General features: G+C 36.2%; 1 protein-coding gene across 1 annotated transcript; it reads left to right on the forward strand.

Annotated features, from left to right (window-relative positions):
* The first annotated feature begins 855 nt into the window (after positions 1 to 855).
* Positions 856 to 18,718, forward strand: ALDH1A2 (aldehyde dehydrogenase 1 family member A2). The gene is made up of 13 exons (XM_053463800.1): positions 856 to 1,134; positions 8,064 to 8,168; positions 8,474 to 8,614; positions 10,058 to 10,187; positions 10,780 to 10,841; positions 12,709 to 12,837; positions 12,939 to 13,052; positions 15,007 to 15,109; positions 15,646 to 15,830; positions 16,099 to 16,263; positions 16,878 to 17,035; positions 17,656 to 17,730; positions 17,886 to 18,718. Exons 1-13 carry the CDS (start codon positions 1,018 to 1,020, stop codon positions 17,956 to 17,958), a joined length of 1,557 nt encoding a protein of 518 aa, XP_053319775.1. The 5' UTR covers positions 856 to 1,017; the 3' UTR covers positions 17,959 to 18,718.
* Positions 18,719 to 20,243: the final 1,525 nt, after the last annotated feature.

Below are 20,243 nucleotides of genomic sequence, written 5' to 3' on the forward strand. Positions count from 1 at the left end.
TTCAAACCAACTGACCCAATACAATTTACACAGGACTGAGATGCTGATTACTAAAACAAGAATCTGGTAAAACTGGAGCAATCAGAGGCAACATTCCCCTGGTTGCTATGGCGACTGCACCACTTTTATCCGTTTTTACCAAACTTCTTTAAGCTCATTAATAATAAAGAGATTTAATTTAACACTGATAACAGTCCATGGGCACCATAAACACACACAAAGGCTTATCAACACGGATTATAAGCACAAACTGGATCAAACATGCAAAGTCGTGTATTTTACTTGTAGAGCGGCTGGGCTTTTTTTTCTTATGTTGATTCCCTGCTCCTGTTAACAGATTGAATCTAATTAGGTTCTGAGATGCAAGTCTTCTTAATAAGCACATGGGCTTCAGCACTTCCCTCTGATTGTTGAAATCCTTTTGGTTTTCCGCTGAATTGCACACATCACTTAGGTGCTAATTCATCTTTAATTACTGCGTGGAAATCCTCTACAAGTGCTCTCCAAAATGCCTAGACCCAAGTAAGTGGAATTAATGCTTGACACTTTGCAGTTTTTTGGGGGGGAAAAGTGGGGATAGTCTTCATTAAAGGCACTGAATGTGTTTAACAAGGAAGCTCGATTGACTGCATTGTGTACTTAGGCAGCACTGGATGTGTTAAACAACAGGGAGGCTTCATTGACTGTTTTATGTGCTATTGGAGCATTGAATGTGTTAAATAACAGGGAAGTCCCATTGACTGCGGGATGTGTTTATGTTGAGTGGTTTATGTAAATAGACGTTTGTAATTATATCATCATAGGATGATCCAGCCCCCCGGGTTCTACCCCTATGTCCAATAAGAAGAGACTGAGGCTGACACCTGCCTATATTACAGTGCGAGAGCCCTAAGTCCAGCACACTCATCCCCACCACAAACAAATATTAAGTCAGTGGAAGGAAGAAAGGAGGAGAAGAAGAAAAAAGGGTGGTGGAGAAAGAGAGCTGAACATAATCCTATCCAAAAGTACCTAGCTATGACTTCAAGTAAAATTGAGATGCCTGGAGAAGTTAAGACAGATCCTGCTGCCCTGATGGCATCTTTACATCTCTTGCCTTCACCCACGACAAACCTTGAAGTTAAACACACTAAGGTAAGTGGCTGAAAGGGGTACACGCGTGGGTTAACCTACATTCCCACGCAACGCTGTTCTGCATTCATTCTCTGAGATCCCAAAAAGGAGAAGATCACACGGTACTTTTGACCAATGCGTGCATATATACAAGGGTTAAATGTAGAAGGATTCATGATTCGTATGGTTCGTACTGTATATTCTACCCAGGCTGTAGTTATTATACCCCACCCGCTCGAAATTCCTTTTTTTGTCTCCAGTTTTTTTACTTTGTTTTTTTTTTTTGTTTGTTTTTAATCTGAGAGAGATCCATAATTGAACGACCGATTTATTAACAATCAAAACAGATCACGATCTGTTTTTTTTCGGTTAGTCATTCTAAATTGGCAATGTTACTTTTTAACAAAAATGTATATATGAGCTAAGTAAGTTTCTAATGTTTTAGTTTTAAAGCTATACGACCGTGCATTCGAAACACTAAGTGGATTCCTATTGTCTTGACACATTTTGTAATCTAGAGAATTGATGTAAACCTCTAATAATTACAATTAAGATGTAATGATATGACTATTTGATCTGTATAATTCTAAGTGCACAATATATAACAATTACAAGTAACCTTAATATGATGTGCCTAGTTCTGCGCGAATTCTAAGATCGGAATAGTCGTATTTTAACGGTTTGAGTGCTAGGAATGTGCGATATACAGCTGTTCCTTGCGGTTGCGCTAAAGGGTTAATATCTTGTCTAATCCCACTTAAGTGTAGAAGTAGATTTATTTTAAAATAGTTTTAGCCTTACAGATATGTAGATTATTTTTTTAACCCTCAAAAGTCTTCCCAATTAAATTCCTAATTTACCTGGAATGTAGCTTTCAAACTCAAACACTACTTCCACAATACTTATCTTCCTGGCTCCATGGATCAATTGTTTTTAACTATACAATTTCCTTAAGTTAATAGTCTTCACGCTTAATTACATGGTTTACAGATTAGTGTGTTATATATATTGATTAAAACTTATTCATAGGTGGAACTGGGGCTTTTTTTTTTTCTTTCTATAAAAAAATAATATTCTTGCATATTTAGTATTTTTTTTTTCGTCTAACAAACCATTATTTGGTGACATTTCCTTTGTTAATAGATAATCTCCATGGTTTCTATTCGTAAACATTGTGTGGTTGGGTGAAGGGAATTGTTTAAGTGAAAACTCTGGTGCGGATCTATGCACATGTTGGTGAATAGTTATTTGGAAGAGGGTAAATGATAAACGAACTAAACTAGAGTTAGTTACAGTGCCACTCACACCCTCCCGACACGGAAATGGTTAACTTCAGCGGGATAACCTATTGCCTGCAATGTTAGCCCCATGATTTTCATTACTCAAAGGTCTCAAGAAGCTAAATTCACTAATCTGTTTATTTTTTTATTTATTTTTTAACCTCAGCGGACTTAACCAAGTTATCAGAAATGTTAATATACCATGTAAATGCCATAAGCTATTACATATAATATATATTATATTGCATTTCAGAGTAATCTATTATTTAATCAGAATTATTGTAATTTAAAATTGTACAAATTATTAGCCATACATTCCACTGCCAGGACATTTCTGAATGTGTGTAATTAGTCAGTATCTCTATCTGTGTGTTTCCCACAAAAGGATTTGTTAAGAAAGTTTACCACTGTCTCCAGGAAAGAGTTCTAACTGTTTAAGTAGCCTTTTAAGATTCCTCTTAAATCCTGCATACTTTACCAAAAAAGCTGATTTATTATTTTTCCCTGGATGCAGTCAAGTAGTTATAGGTCAGCATTAAAAGAAGACAGAAATGTATGTGCATGCACTGTATACATTCTAATTATATATATATATATATATATATATATATATATATATATATATATATATATATATATATATATATATATATATATATATATTATAAAACACAAGTCCCCATTGAGAAATAACATGTGTGTCCATTAGGGAGCATAAAAGTAGTGAACATATGATAATGCTGTTTGACTCTAGCTGGGCCCCTCGATAATTTGCTTATTGATTAATATATTAGCAACACATAACTGTTCCAGGTAGCTGTTAAGGTTTGCATTAAATTAACCTTTACAATGGATTTTTATTAGTAGGCTCTTAAAGTTATGAGGCTTCAGGGGGGCCTTGTAATTAATACAGCTATTTGCGCTTCTATGTGTGGACAGGCATTTCTAACATCTGGGTGAAAAATGTCCCAGATTAAAGCTACAATGGTGGGTCTAACTCTTCCCTAATTAGGTGTCATTGTGTTTTCAGCAATGAGCATAAATACTGTCATTGAAACAGCAGGGAGTCTAGTGTGGTTTGTGGGTTATAAACCCCCTGCCTTAGCATAATAGGGATGTAAGAATTCCTATGTTAACATGCATAAGGATAGTGTAGAGAGTCCTTTTCTGGTTGAAATATTTCTATATCTGCTACTTCAAATGGAGCAGGTCTTTTAATAAAGTACAGAAAAATGTTCTACCAAAACTGTTTGGCATACAAAATAGCCCTTGAGTTATTGCAGCATGAATTTAGAGATGCCTATCCTCTTGGAACATCCTTGTGTTTTATTAATATTTAATGCAGATTTTTTTTTTTCTAATGTGTCCATTGTATACTGAAAGGTGCGTAAAATTGTTGAAAATCCCTTTTTTTGTGATTAAAAATACCATTTTGGCTTACAGCTGAAATCTTTCTAGAACTTAAAAAAAAAAAAAAGAAAAAGAAAAAGGAAAAAAAAAAAAAAAAAAAGCATAATGTCATGCAACTTCATAGGTTCATCCAGAATTTAGGACGTGGGACTTAGCTGGCCCAATAATAAGTCCATTAACTGTATTAACGTTTTACATTGCTGTAAGAAATGGTTAGTCTCCTGTCTTTATGAATCTAGGTTAAACCAAAAAAAAAGCCAAGCTATAAACTTTAATTATAACCTGTTAAGTAGAACTACCTCTTGAGTGAAATTTAATATACCTTCTTCGTTCTTCCTGACGTATTGCTTTCCCTTTCAGCATACATTGTGCGTCAGGTGCATAGCTAGTTTAATAAAAGCTAAAATAGCCCTGATATTAAGATTTCAACAAACTATAGCCCAACTCTTTTTGCAGGCCAAAATATCTGAAATACAGCCAAATTCTAACTTTGTGTACAGCGTGATGTAATGTTATTGATGTTGGTTGTATTAAATGTCTGTTCCCACTACAAAAAAACTCCTTAATCTAGAATGCTATTTCTTTTGGTTGTTAGTCTATAAACTGATATTTTACGCATCTACTGCATTTATATGTAGGAATTATTGTTATATTTAGTGTAATAACATTTTGCATTGTGAGCGGGGTTTAAAGGTAGCATTAGAAACATATAGCATTAGAAACATTGTTCCTAGCCTTGGTGTATGTTCCAGCCAATCACCCAGGGTTTCCTCTTCATATGTATAGAAAAGACAGTAAGTAAATAAATAATAATAAAAAATGTTTTTACTTGCCTGGAAATCACTTTTGTGACACCAATGTTGTCATATAGTAAAGAAGCCATCAATGTGTACAGGATGGAAGCTTAATTTTAAAGGAGGATAAATGTTAGAACAAGAGGTCATAATAAAAAAAGTGTCGGAGACTTACAAATAACGTAAAGTCTGTCTTTACTGGGTTATAAAAAACAAAAACTGTCTGCGCTTCTTACCCTAATAAAGTTGGCAACAAATATATAAACATAATATAAATGAGAGGTTTTGGTTTACTGGGTTATAGACTGCGATTGAAGATCTAACGTTGAGCAACATAATTAAGTAGCTGAAACTCTAGTGTGTCTATTCTGTTGTAGCTCTGAACAAGATTATATATATATATATATATATATATATATATATATATAATCTCTATTTTTTTTTTATTCATTTGTGGGAGTGAAAACAGAGCAGTAACTCATGCGAAAGTAGGTGGAATCAGATTCCACTTCCTGAAATATGGCTGACAAGGGTTTTATTCCCAAAATGGCTTCCACAAGGCCCAAGCTCCTTCTGATTTGCAAAGGACGGCCGTTTTTCCCCCACTCGACTCTATTCTGTAGTAGTTGAATTTCATGGAGACTGCGGTGTGTGCTGAGAGCCACTGCTAAATGCAACAAGGAACCTGCAGTAAAAGTGGCAGCCGTAATCTCAGTTTAATGTCATGTTTCATAGACTTAATATTATAATTGAAATGGAATACTATTTCTAATACCCTGTGCTAATGTCATGCTGCAGCAGCAGGAATTGTTTGCCATTAATCGCATGCTTACCACGAAACAAAGCATTAATAGTACAATATCTAACATAACGATCTGCGATTTATTTTTGCTTCAAAAATATATATTATCAAAAAAACGCTCCGTTTTTTTATCAGAAATCCACATTTAAAATTTAACTTTAAGCACTGAGTTGTTTAACACGTGTGCGCACATTTTTAATGTAATTTTTTTTTATAATAAGATATTAGAATAGATAAGTACGTTTGACTTTTTTTTTTTTATAGTGGAGTCAACCATACGAAAGGATAACATTGACAGAGGAAACTATAGCTAGTAAATAACAGTTGAAAATTTCCCATTCATTTGGTGTTGATCCAAAATAATTTTTCCTTTGGGATGCCATTATTGCTCAGATGTTAAAATCTCCTTCCTGTGCTTACAAGAAAGTCTAAAAACATTTTGTATTTTGTCCATCCCACCGGAGTTTAGCCTTGTCTGTTTGCACACTCGCAGTCATTTGGGTCTATGCAGCTGGGGAGGATGCAGATAAATTATGACATCACAATCCTATATCAAATTAAGAATGTAAATCAACATCATTGTTTCAATAGCACATCGTTTTACGACTGCATTAGTAGAGGAAATGAGATCTTACATTGCCACCAGCTGCTGATGTGGTTTTAAATTAATTCTGTGATCCCGCTTGTGCCCTGTTGCTGCTTTAATTATGGGATACTAAAGTAATGCATACACCAGTTACACTTAAGCCCTTAAGGACCACTAAAGTTTTATATCGTAATGGGAATTCAAACCGTAAACAATGTGTATTTTTTTTTTCTTTTTCTTTGCATCAGGAGCCTTCATAGCTGCTGATTGGTGCAGAAATAACCATTTTGGCCTATGTATTCTGCTTATTTCTTTCCTGCCGTAAAGAGATCTTAAACCAGTATTTGGTTTTGACTTAGATTCGCGATAAACATATGTCTTTCCCCTGCATGTTTAAATTCTCTCACTGTATATGTCTCTACCAATTCTGCTGGGAGGCTATTCCACCTATAGGAGCTTTAGAGCATATATTTTTACCGTAAAGCGATGCTATAGACATTATGCACATATGTTTCTCAGTGTTTGTTTTTATATATATATATATATATATATATATATAATTACACAAACATGTGACCCTGGTGTCCAGTTTTTTTTGTTTTTAATTATTATTTTTTTTAAATATGTAAACTTAACACGGAATTGGCCTGCATAACACTAGAACTGATTTATGATCACAAGTCGGCCTTAATTAACATTGTATCCACGAGCATTACAAACGTGGGTGACTTTTGGTATTGAGTGTGAACAATGGACTCTCTTGGTACTCTGGTATGATTTACATGGAAACGAGCTCTGCTTTTCAAAGGGGGTCTCCTTTCTTTGTCAAACTGCGGTCAACCCTGGTTTATATATACTCTTTAGATAGGATCATTTCATGTCACACCGTTCTTCTGATTTACAATCTGCCCTTAGAACAGTCACTATAAATTAAAAAGTGTGTGTAGGGGAGGGGGGCATTTTAAGCTTTACCAAGATTCCTTGTAGGTTTTTTCTTTTTTCCCCCCAATGTGTCATCACTTGTCCACTACATGGCATTTTTATGAAGTGACCATAATGAAAGTCAGATTAAATGTGCAGGATATATACATTTAATCAACAACCGCAAGAGTCTGTATAGCTAGAGGAGTTCTAAAAAGCCCCCAGTGAATGGAAATTTATTGCAAAAGTATCTGGGCTTGGTGGTATGGTTGTCTGCTGCCTGGTACTACCTGACACAGAACACTTAAGACTTTCAAAAGTGAGTTATTTAAGTGTAAGGTTTTGCTTGTAAACGCGGCAGCTGGTAGTTTTCAAGACTTGAAACCGTTCCAGACCATTAGATGAGGCACTTTACACACACGCTGTAGTAAATGGTACAGGTTTTATAGCCAATTTAAACCTGATCGACTTGTGTTAATAAGAGCAAAATGGTAATTTCTTCTGTTTAGACTAAAACAAAGGGGTAAAAGTAACTGTTACTTGAATATAATAGAAACGGCTACTGAATGATAGCAATTTGGTGGATGATATTTAGCCCATCTCGTCTGTCCATCTCTGTGTGTTTTTAAAACCTCAACTGATTTGGTCCTTGGCTTTGTCTTATATCGTAAGTCTTATGGCTGTCCCATGCATATTTAAATTTTCTCACTGTATTATTTTCTACCACTTATGTTGGTCGAGCATTCCATTTATCTAGACCCTCTCACTGAAGTATTACAAACGCAAACTCACCAGTGGTTTTTCCTGTCTCAGGTTATTTTAAAGTTAAAACATCTTTCTATTTTTTTATGTTGTTACATGGGAATGATGTGGAAGAGCAGTCTGACTAACTTTCTCATTTTACTTTTCATTATTTTATTTGTAAGTATGGAATGGGTTATGTCTTTCTGTTCTAAGATCAGTTGGTAAACTGGTTTTTGATTGTGTGGGGCATTGCAGGGGATGTGAGCTCCATAGATTCACTCTTGCTTCAGATACCGGCACAGTGAAGGCAGAAGTTGACGGCCTGATCATGGTGAATAAAAATGGTGTGCGTTTTTACTTTTCTTTTTTTTTTCTTTTTTTTGATCTGTACGTTTTTATTTCCTCAATACTAGATTTTTATCAACAATGAGTGGCAGACTTCAGAGAGTGGGAAGGTATTTCCAGTCTACAATCCAGCAACTGGAGAGCAAATTTGTGAAGTACAAGAAGCAGAGAAGGTACGTACTATTTAAACTGTATGCTCCTTTTTTTTATGTATTCATACCTACTGTACCCCAATCACAATGTCTACATAACTACTGTACTTATTGTATGGTGTCACTTATTCCAGCTCCCCTTTCATAAAGTACAAAGTAAATCTGTTGGCGCTCAATAAATATAATATACATAGAAGTACCTTGTTGTAGGGTATACTACGTGTTCTCAAGATGACATCTTACTTAAATATACAAAGGTGTGGCTTTACAAACCATAATACCATAAACGTATAGATACTCAGTTCCTTCTTTTCTTCTTTCAATAGGCTGACGTGGACAAAGCTGTAAGGGCTGCCCGCTTGGCATTCTCTCTTGGGTCAGTGTGGAGGAGAATGGACGCATCAGAACGGGGCAGGCTCTTGGATAAGTTAGCTGACCTAGTGGAGCGAGACAGAGCTGTCCTTGCAGTAAGTGGCTGAGACCATACTCCATCCATACCTTGGTGTACTCACAAAGATGATACAGGGTGTATCTGTAAAAATGTAGTTCTCTATTTTGGTTTGATACTTCACCCAATGAAGTGAAACACTCAAATTCTTAAAATAGTCTAATTCAACAAATCAAGTAATATGGGTCTGTGTGCTACTATTAACTACTATCAGCCTTGTTGTCATATGTGGTATTATCATATATAAAGACTCTAAGAACCTTAAAAACGAGTTGTGGTGTGCCCATCACACGATGGTCGAGGGAGACCTTTGGAAGTATGATAAAAGTTTGATATAATGTTACAGAATTCAACATGTTTAATATACTTTTTGATCATTTTAGGGAAAAAATCTCTAGTCAAACTTTAGTACATAGCAAGCTGACATTTGTGCATCTACATTTGATTAATCATCCGAGCTGTTGCAAAGTTAAAGGTTATATTATAATGGCTGTTCTGTTTTCTCTGGGTTTATCACACATAGCAGTTGTTATGGTAACAACCTGGTGACGTTGCAGGAATTTTTTTTTTTTTTTATATCCCGTTATTAAATCTCTGATGTTTTTACTAAAGTACGTGGTGCCCATAATAATTTGCAGATGTTGCGTTCTGTTTTAAGATGTTCAGTGAAGCATGAATGGCAGAACAAAACGTGTCTGGTTAATTTCTGCAGCGTGCTCAGAAGATCTATCTATTGCTCAATTTTATGGACCCAAAATGTTCTACATATTAATATAGGTGTTTTGTGCTATGTTCAGATTGCAATCTGCTATTGTGCCAGACACTTTGCAGCATGAAATACGGTTCCCTTCTCTCCTGGTTCTCAGTTTAGTGCCTGGAGACCATTCGAGAAATGTTCGACCACCTACCTATTCTAACAAACTTAATGCATAGAGACAATAATGGCTTAAATAGAATAAAAATCCAGCAATTGTGCCTCAGTAACTTTTTCCTCCTGTTCCTACTTTGTTTTCTCTATAGACGCAAATGCACTCTTTTGTGCTTTGAAAGGTCGTGGAAACCTCTAGTGGTCTGTAAGCCATTGTTTGAGGGCAATGTCTTTATGCTATTAAGGTTGATTCTGTAATACCTAGATTTGTAGCTTTCATAGTGAGATTATAGTCTACAGAAGACAGCGGGACGTTGTAGGAGAGACTGCGTTTTACCAGACTTTAGTTTGTTGATTGTAAGCTTGTTTGAGCGGGGCCTTCCTTACGTCTTGTTTCTGTAAGTTGAATTGTTATGTTCTGCACTGCTTGCTACGTCCTGTTTACCCATTGTAAAGCACTGCTGTATATGATGATTCGATACAAAGATAATCATACCACTAGGTGGTCCCTACTGCCGTGTCATCATGAGAAAAAGTTGGTGTTAAAAATAAAGATCATATATAACTTCTGATGTTTTGCACTTTACATTGCAGACTCTTGAATCCCTAAACAGTGGGAAGCCATTTTTGCAGACTTTTTACGTGGATCTTCAAGGTGTTATAAAAACGTTTCGGTATTATGCTGGCTATGCTGACAAGATACATGGAATGACTATCCCAGCTGGTATGTGGAGTTTTTTCTTTTAACAAACTTGTCACAAATAACCATTCACTGCCCGTACTGGAATGCCCCCCAGAATGCTCTGCTGTTTAAGCATTACCATAATTTCACAACAAAGCCCATGTATCGCAATGTATTGTGCTTAATGGGTCTAAGGACCACCCGTTGTCCTTAGTGGGTTAGGAATTATTTATTGAACCTTTAAATAAAAAAAATTGTATAAAATATTTTTAATGTTGCTGTGTATCCTAGGATACAGGCTTCAGGCACTGGATACAAGATGTCCTGGAACTGAGGCACTGCACAGTTTTCATATTCTGTTGGTGGTCTGCATAGGCTTAAAACCAACCAAAACATGTGGAAGGACCCGAGTGACTGAATTTTCCTGTATAAAGTGGCATTGGGAAACCGTTCTTGTAATGTTTTGCTACTACTCTTCACATCATTTTTTAGCGAGTATAGGACGTTCTGAACCTTTTACACATTCTAAATATTCAGCTGAATACATAAAGTATTAGTAAAGGTCCCTTTGTAAATTATGCATATTCAATGTATAAAATGCAACTATTATACTACCTCCTGTTCTTTTATTTAGATGGGGATTATCTCACATTTACAAGGCATGAACCCATTGGAGTATGTGGTCAGATCATTCCTGTAAGTAATTCAATGGATTATTTTATTTTTTGTATTCACTGCCTATTAATGTATGAAGTATATTTAGTTACTGAAATAACTTATTAAAGCTGTTGCCCTTTTGTATACTAGAACACGCTAAGGTTCTCACAGGGCCGACATCGAAACTTATTTTAGTTATCTAATCACTAAGCAAGTTTGTTTGTTGTTTGCATGCCAACATGGATGCACCGCTGACGTTTTACGAGCCTAGATGTGTCAAGATCTTAGAAAATCAATTTAGTCCACAATAAAACACAGCTGAATGATTACTAATCCACAGTGACTTCAGTATTAATGCCATTTCAGATGGCAATTGGTGTTTTATGACTTGATGTGACACACGGTACTACTACATCTGTTAAACTGTCTCTATTAAGATTAGAGGTTGACCAAAGCCAATTAAGGTTTATGAAGGCATGTGAATAAGCGCCATCTAAAGTGCGAAATGCATTTGTGCTTTTCTCTCCCGCTAATCATGCCAGTATACCGGCACTTTATATTTATTCTTGGAGTGTGAAGCCGGCATAGTTACGTAAAAGAGGTGGAAGCTGTGGGTCTTCGGCGCTCGTTCCCCGGGAGGAACCGTGGGTGTGCGGTTACCGGTGGGGTGTACCGGAGGATTGTTGGCCTGCAAGCCAGTTGAGATAATAAAAACCAGCTCCTTTGAGCAGAAACTTGTTGGAACGTTAAGCCAGTGGAACGTTAAACCTAATCCGTTTTTGTTTTCTTCACACACCCATGGAAAATTCTTGTGGATGGCTGCAATATCAAAAGGAGTCTAAAACTCTAACTTTGTAAGCTACTATTTCATTAAGAAAGGGTTCCCCCTTGATTTACAATAGCAGTCGAAAATGGGGAAGCATCTGAATGCAGCTTCCACTCAATAACGTACTTTAACCAGGCAAGTCTATGACTTGCATATTGCCTTAGTTTTTCTTTGTATGTTGAATGGTAAGATACACCTTTTTGGGTCTTGGCAGGTCCACTTGAGAAGGCTTTTGGTTGGCTTCTTGTACCTTTTGAATAATGTAGCATCTTGGGACATATGACACATGCAATGGCTCTTTCTCTTTCTCGAAAATGTGTTGCTTTACTTATTGTAACATTGTGTTAACTTTCTGTTTAAAATATGTACATGGGATGCTTTACTTTTATAGTTGTCATGTAATGGTTGTTTGGTTTCTTTCATGTTTCCCTACCCTAAAACAGTGTCTCTTTAGTCAGTGGTAGAAGCGGCAAAAAAAAAGTATATCAAAGCCACTTGCTGGCTAATAGAACATATTTTATTCTCTCTAAAATTGAAATATCTGACGGTTATAATCTTTGTGCAGTGGGTAAATTAGCTGTTTTGTAAAAGGAACATTTGTGTATTTTTCCAGTACTGACTGGGGGTGAGGGGTGGAACAGATGTTTACAAAAATAAAAGGGAACCAGATCTGTATCTGCCAAAAACCGCTTGTAATTTGAGTTTCCTATATATATATATTTTTTTAATGTTTTATGGGGGCAGCATCCGTTATGGGTTGCACATCAGACAACTATCCAGTAACTAAGGATGCAGAGAGTTGCACTACAGAGATAATGTTACCTGACATTCATTAAACGTAAAATGGGAAATTTAATTTGACAAAAGTTGCATTTAAGGTCTGTTTCTGTTAAAAGCAGTCTGAGATACAGGAGAAAAGTTGAGCAAACCATACATGTATGGAAATGTGCTATGGTAGATAGAGCAGAAATATTCATCCCACTCAAAAAGCCTGGGAACACTGTTATTAGCAGCTTGATCTCTTGTGCACAAAGCAACAATGCAATATGTTTCAATTCATCCACCTATTTCATCCTACAGTGGAACTTCCCCCTGCTGATGTTTGCGTGGAAGGCTGCTCCGGCACTCTGCTGTGGCAATACGGTGGTAATTAAGCCTGCTGAACAAACTCCACTCACTGCTATGTATATGGGCGCACTCGTCAAGGAGGTAAAACACCCACCGATGGTACAACACTTAAGGTGCTTAAACGTAATTGTATTTATACATACTATTTTCTCTTTGTAATGTTTTTTGTTTTGTTTTTATAGGCTGGGTTTCCACCCGGGGTTGTCAATATTTTGCCAGGGTATGGTCCAACCGCAGGCGCAACAATAGCTTCTCACCCTGGTGTAGACAAAATTGCTTTCACTGGGTCAACTGAGGTATGTATAGGTCTCTGATCAGACTCCTCTCTGTGATATATAGACTAATATCCCCAGAAATGAACTTTTGTCTTACATTTCATAATACCCAAGACCAGACCTTGTTCCATAGCATTTTGGCATGCTGCAGAGAGTTCCAGCCATTTGTGGTGCTGACACGTGCTGTAAAATGAAACCCATAATTCACACGATTGCCATGCTTATGCAGCCCCCCACGGCCATCAAATAGTCTTGATAGGGAAAAAAAAATCACAATCTTTATCTGATATATCTCATGCCTGACAGACACTTCTAATATGTAAAAAAACCCACTATTCTAAACTATCAAGCCTAGTTTATAATATTATACAGTTCCATGATGTATTTTTTATCCAGAATGCCACTGTTCAAATATATTTTGTATTTACTATATTAAGTTAGATTTAATAGCCTGGTAAAACAAATTTAATTCATAAAAACCATGAACGTTCCTGGGCAGGCTTGCTTCTATAAAATAACTTACAGGCTGCTTTTTACAAATAGGACCTGCTGATATATAGGAGAAAATTGTATTTTTAAGCTATGATGGCTTTTTTTTTTTTTGCTTTTTTCCCAAGCGCTTAGATCTTTGCTTGGAACATGTTATGAAATGTCCAAAAAGGAGCCTTTTAACAAGCGTTGCCATTTGAATGGATTTAGTGGCAACGTTTCAGTATTTTTGCAAACTTAAGACTTTTTATGATTCTTCCAAAAATAACAGAACTCACACCATTCATTTTTACTAATAAGTAATAATCTTTATAAAAGAAGCTAATTTTCAGTAGCACTTTTTTGAACAAATAAACTTTTGATTCTTTGTAGGAAAACCCCTGTCACTCTAAAAATTTTCATGCTAGGTTTCATGTCTCCACAGAGCATTAATTTATTTTTTTTTTTTATTTTTTTTTTTTTAGTAGAGTATATATATTTTCTTTGGAAAATTGTAGATTCAGCAACAAGATCATCCACAAACTTTTGCAAATAATATTTGTATAACTAAGCAAAGAATATAGAACTTTTGAGCTTTTCTTAAGTGAGAAGTGATCTTATGGTTGATATGGCTGTTTGTATACAAATGGATGGCTTGGTCCATTTTTATCTGTTTATCCATTTTTTTTTTTTTTTTTTTAACCCCCAATTGTCAGAGCTGTAGCAAATATCAGAAATATGATAAACAGATCATTAATCTTGCTTATAGAACATTGGGAAACTAGGAGAAATAAAAGCCAAGCTGCATGTTCCTTCTACTTCGCACAACTCCCTTGTACAATACAAGAGCCACCATTACATTAGAAGAGATTACCAAATGTTAATGCCAAACAAATGTTTGTGACCAACAGCTGTATTACAACTGATTCTAATTTACTCTGCAGAGTTCTCATTTAAGTGAGATTAATGGCTTGTTATATGATCTAAAGATGGATGTCCTGTCCATCGTGGTTAATCCACTCTAAATTGCTCTGCGTTAGGGCAAGGGATGGGACCTTTCATCATAAATGTTCGTAGCTATTCATGTTTTAAAAGCATGAGCTCCTCTGATGAAGACTCTCTGAATCACATGTGCCATTATTACTAATGGATGAGTTGGTCTGAGCGATGATTAAAACACACAAACCAAATATTACAGAATATAGTGCAGGGCAGCTTTTTTGGAACACTTTTATCAGGTTTCAGATTCTCTCTGTACATTACTGTATAGTCATTGTCTTTCTATGTTTGTGTTAACTAGAAATAGAGCTGGATCCGCTTGAGCCATGATAAGTTAGAACTGGGCGGCACATAAGAATAACCGCTCGTACTATTTGTTTTTTTTTGTCCCTGGTCTTAATGTAAACAAAAATCTTTCGCTAATCATGATGTCCATACTTCCCAAGCTGATGATGTTGCAGAATATAGTCGTGGCATTTTTGGTAATTTTGTATCTATTTCTTTTTAGGTAGGAAAACTCATCCAAGAAGCAGCTGGAAGAAGTAATCTGAAGAGGGTGACACTTGAGTTGGGTGGGAAAAGTCCCAACATCATCTTTGCAGATGCAGACTGTAAGTATGAGCACTTCCATTTGATAAACATTTTTTATTTTACCTAAAATAAAACACTGTAAAGTGCATAAATCTTTGTTTCAGGCTTTCTGAATGCATGTTATTTTGATGTGTCTTGTACAGATAATACAAGGGTCTTCTGTATAGTCCCTTTGATACCAGCACTGTTAACCACCTGTCAAATACGAAGTGTTCCCTCACATTTGCCTTTTTTGGAGTATAGAAATATAAAAGCTTTTGTCTATTATGCATTATAAAAGCACATTAAAGAGTACTGAGTTGACGCATGCCTTGTCACATATTCTGGCTACGATGCTTACAATGGGAAATACAATAGCAAATCTAGTGGATACATAGGTAATGTGTGCGGTAATTACAATACACTGCTCTTTTTTGAAAAGCATCTAAATCTTATGATGGTTTCCTAAACCTTTCACGGTCTCTTTTTTAATAAAATTAGTAATTTTGTGGTAAGGTTCAAATATTGGTTCGCCCCATATAAAGTAATGTTTCATAGGTTGGTGTTTATTTTGCAGTGGATTACGCAGTTGAGCAAGCACACCAAGGTGTCTTCTTCAACCAAGGACAGTGTTGTACTGCAGGTTCTCGAACCTTTGTAGAAGACTCAATTTACGATGAATTTGTAAGAAAAAGTGTTGAACGTGCAAAGAGAAGGATAGTTGGGAGTCCTTTTGATCCAACTACAGAACAAGGCCCCCAGGTAACATGTTCTATCTAATGTTTTTTTTTTTTACTTTATTTATGTAATTGGTTGTGGTAAAATACCAGGATATAAAGTACTGTTATTTTGTCTGTTTCATAAATACCTCCTGTTATGGTTTAGCTCTTTTAAGACTTGTGCTATATGGGTTAGCTAAAACATTTGCTTCGCTTCACTACTAATTTATTGCACATGTAACCTTATCTTCCCTTGTTATGCGAGTGAACATGTTCTCTTTTTTATTTGGTTTGTTTTATTCCTCCCTTAGACTGATAAGAAACAATATAACAAAATCTTGGAACTCATCCAAAGTGGGATTTCTGAAGGAGCCAAACTGGAATGTGGCGGCAAACCACTAGGGAGAAAAGGATTGTTTATAGAACCAACAGTTTTCTCCAGTGTTACGGATGAAATGAGGATTGCGAAAGAAGAGGTAAAACGCTCAGTGTCCAGTGTTTTATAAATGCTTCTTGTTTAAAAAAACAAAAACAAAATGGGGGCACCAAGAACCCAAAGCCAACCCTATTTACATATAGTTGTTTTCACTCGCATCATTTTTGCTTCAGGTATTAAATATAAGGTAGCCCCTACCAGGACACAGAAATGCCATTGGATATTCAAGCAAAGAGCATAGTAGGCTGCTGGCTGATTGATTTATACTTTATTTGAGCTGCTTTGTTCAGAACTGTATATAAAGAGGACAAACCTTAAACTACCAGTACATTCACTTTTTATGTCCTTTCTAATTCTTAGAGCAGGGGTGTCCAACCTGTGGCCCTCCAGCTGCTGCAGGACTACATCTCCCATTATCCTCAGCCAGCCCCTTAGCTGAAAGAGCATTATGGGAGATGTAGTCCTGCAGCAGCTGGAGGGCCGCAGGTTGGACACCCCTGTCTTAGAGACAGCATATGACCTGATAATGTCAATACCTATTGCATCCAGTCTGCCTATGTATCTGCACGTCACAAAATTTGCAATTTGATTTTTTTATTTTTGTTTGTCATTACAAGTTAAAGTAACACAAAATATTAAACTTTTTTATTGTAGATTTTTGGACCTGTTCAGCAAATACTACGGTTTAAAACAATGGAAGAAGTTATAGAGAGAGCCAACAACTCTGACTTTGGTCTAGTAGCAGCCGTTTTTACAAATGATATCAACAAAGCCCTCACTGTTTCTTCAGCAATGCAAGCTGGAACTGTGTGGTAAGGATGTTAATTAATAATGACTTGTATTTATCCATAAATGCACACTGCTCCCACTTTCTAGCATCCTACTGTTACAATGTAAGACAATGGGCAGTGGTGTGTATTATTCTTTAATAAGATGTAATGAACTAATTTCATGTGAAATGTACTGTAGTCTTAATTAAGCACATGCACACAAACTGCAACCTTATTGTAAGTCTCACCAGGGTTGAGTCATGTCAAATGTGTGGTTGTAATATTTGTTTGTTCACCACTATTAATCCTGCATCCGCAGTGGGGGAGTTACTGCTGTGTGCACCTCCTTTTGTTCAATAACTGAAATATTCACTTTTTATTAAATTCCGTGGAAATTATGGCTAATTGTGCCATTGGGGCTCCAAGTAACCTACCCCTTCTGTCTTATTAAAGTAAATGTCAGTTCTTTTGCCTGCGTGCATTGCCAGTTACATAATCATATGGCAACACATTTATTTTGAAGTCTAGTCTTTTATTTGTAAAAGTCATAGCAAGGATAGGCATAAAAGAGTCCACTTTGTTTTCTTTGAAGTCCTCTTATGTGTTTATTGACCTTTCAATTTTAGTGAAAGATTTTTATGAAATTTCTTTTCCCTTCTTAGGATAAATTGCTACAATGCCCTCAATGCTCAGAGCCCCTTCGGAGGATACAAGATGTCGGGCAATGGAAGAGAAATGTAAGAAATACCTCATTCGCTGTTATAACTACTGTTTTATTTTTTGTTTTGTTTTTTTATCAATGCAAAATACAAGCATATGGTGAAGGACAACACCAAAATGTGAAATGTGTTTTTTATTTTCCTATTTAACAACTCTTTTTATTTATTTGTAGGGGAGAGTATGGATTGAGGGAGTACACAGAAGCAAAAACCGTCACCATAAAGATCCCTCAAAAGAACTCCTAAAAATAAAATCTAATGTAAATTAATTTACTTTCCACCGAGTGTGGGGCTTCAGCATGGCCTTGATTCCTGTTCACCATCATTTTTAACTGACTGGGAGTTGATATATGCTGGGTTATTCATCTTTGGTAAAGAATTTAGATGGCCATCTCCTGGTTTTAAAAATGTATCTGGACCCACCCTCAGGAATACCATGCAACATATCATGATATATGTAAGCAGGATCTGTACATGTAATCAAAAATCCTTAAAATCAGTCTTTGGGTCTAGACACATTTCTACATAATTAAAACGGAAAATGTTTATTATAATTGTAATGTATTTACAGTAGTAGTTTGTTGTATTTTAAATATGAAGTATAAATGTAAAATACAGAATGGGATTTTTTTTTATTATTTTAGGATGTTTAACACAACCACATACCCTTTGTTTCAAGGCATTATTTAAAATTAACATAAAAAAATTGGCTTTGGAATAGAAGTCTCCAAAAACCTAACCACACATGGCTACTCTGTTCAGTCTTTGCTGCTCATTTTAAATGCAATAATTTAATGTTTGAAGGATCCCTTTTTTATTTTTTGTATAATTTTTTTTTTTATTGAATTTTAATTGTATAGTTTTTATTAGAAAATGCAATAGTTTAAACATAAGTTCTAGAGGTTTCTGATTACGTCATATTCTGTAAAGTCAGCCCTGACCTTCTAAATAACATACGAAAGCCTCCATTACTTGCTTTATTGCATAATAAAAACACGCTAGATAACTTCTGTAGCTGTCTTATTTTTTTGGGGGTGAAATGGCTTGTAAAAACTCTGTTAGCACACAAAACTACATATCGCTGTACTGACGCATTTAAGGAGTTGCACAAGCTCTCAAGACCCCTGCATCTTAAGGGGTATTTAGGAATTTTACCTTCATCAGATGCCAATCATTTGCACATAAAGTGGCAAAAGATGAATCGGCGTATGTGTCATTTTATTGAGGAACATTTTATTCTGGATTGGTGCTATTTTGAATTTATTACATAAATGTGTACACTTTTTTGTCCAAAGAAAAAAAAAAAATGTGTGGATATCTGACCATCACGCATATATGAGCATGTTAGACACCCCATTTCAAAACCTTGGGCCTTAATATGGCGTTGAGTCTCCCTTTTTGCAGCTATACCAGCTTTCCTGGGAAGGTTTTCCACAAGACTTTGGTGTGTGTCTTGGAATGTGTGCCCATTCACTCATATCACATTTGTGAGATCCGGCACTGACCTCGGATGAGATGGTCTGGCTTGCCATCTGTATTTTAATTCATTCCAAAGGAGTTAAGGTCAGGGCCCTATGCATGCCACTGAATTTCCTCCATGTCCTCATGGCCCTTGCTTTGTGCACTGGGCCACAATCATGCTGGAACAGGAAACAGCCTTCCTTAAACTGGTGCCACAAAGTTGGAAGCAAACACTTGTCTTAAATGTATTTTGCATGCTGTAGCATTAACATTCCCTTTCACTGAAACTAAGGAGCCCAAACCGGCCCCAGACCATTATCCCTCCTCTACCAAACTTTACAGTAGACAGTATGCTATCTGGTAGGTAGCTTTCTCCTGGAATCCTCCAAACTTAGAGTCTTTCAGCTAACGAAGCGTGTTTCCTCACGAGAGAACACATTTCTGCAATCGCGGATACCATACGGGTGCTGGCAAGGTGACTAAAAAGGGAAACTGAGGAATAGACCACTGCGAGATGACAACCAACTTAACATGTCAGGCAGGTACACCTATCCTATTCCCCAAGAGCTTCAAACCAGTTGTATTGGCCACCGCTGGCTTGGTCTCTCCCAATTTCTGCTGTTGCGAATACCAATATTAGTCTTCAAGGCTGGACTGGGCATGAAAAGCAGCCCTGGAAACATTTGGAGACCAGCCCCATGTAGTTTATCTCGTGGTCGAGCTCTTCTACCCACACGCACCCCTTATACATACCCGAGTCACACTATTTGCCATACGAATAACCATAAAACATACTTTTTATCGCATTATTTGTATTAAAATTGCAAAAAGCAAAAGTGTTAAAAAAAAGGCCCTAATAAATTATTGTAAGCTTGCGAGCAGGGCTCTCTCCACCTAATGTATCGGTTTGTCTTAGTCTGTTAATGCTCGTCTTGTCATACCCTTTGAATATATGTATTGCGTTAAGCGCTGCGTTAATTATTGGCGCTGTATAAATAAAAGATAATAAATACATTATACATAATGGAATCAAAACATTAGCTACTGCAAAAAAATTTAGATGAAAAAGT

Source organism: Spea bombifrons, chromosome 4 (assembly GCF_027358695.1).
Source record: "Spea bombifrons isolate aSpeBom1 chromosome 4, aSpeBom1.2.pri, whole genome shotgun sequence".
NCBI classification, from domain to species: Eukaryota; Metazoa; Chordata; class Amphibia; order Anura; family Pelobatidae; genus Spea; species Spea bombifrons.

Coding starts and splice junctions, on each gene's coding strand:
- ALDH1A2 (XM_053463800.1), top strand. CDS start 1,018: ATGACTTCAAGTAAAATTGAGATGCCTGGAGAAGTTAAGACAGATCCT. Junction 1,135..8,063: donor TTGAAGTTAAACACACTAAG/GTAAGTGGCTGA, acceptor CCTCAATACTAG/ATTTTTATCAACAATGAGTG. Junction 15,110..15,645: donor CATCTTTGCAGATGCAGACT/GTAAGTATGAGC, acceptor TTTATTTTGCAG/TGGATTACGCAGTTGAGCAA.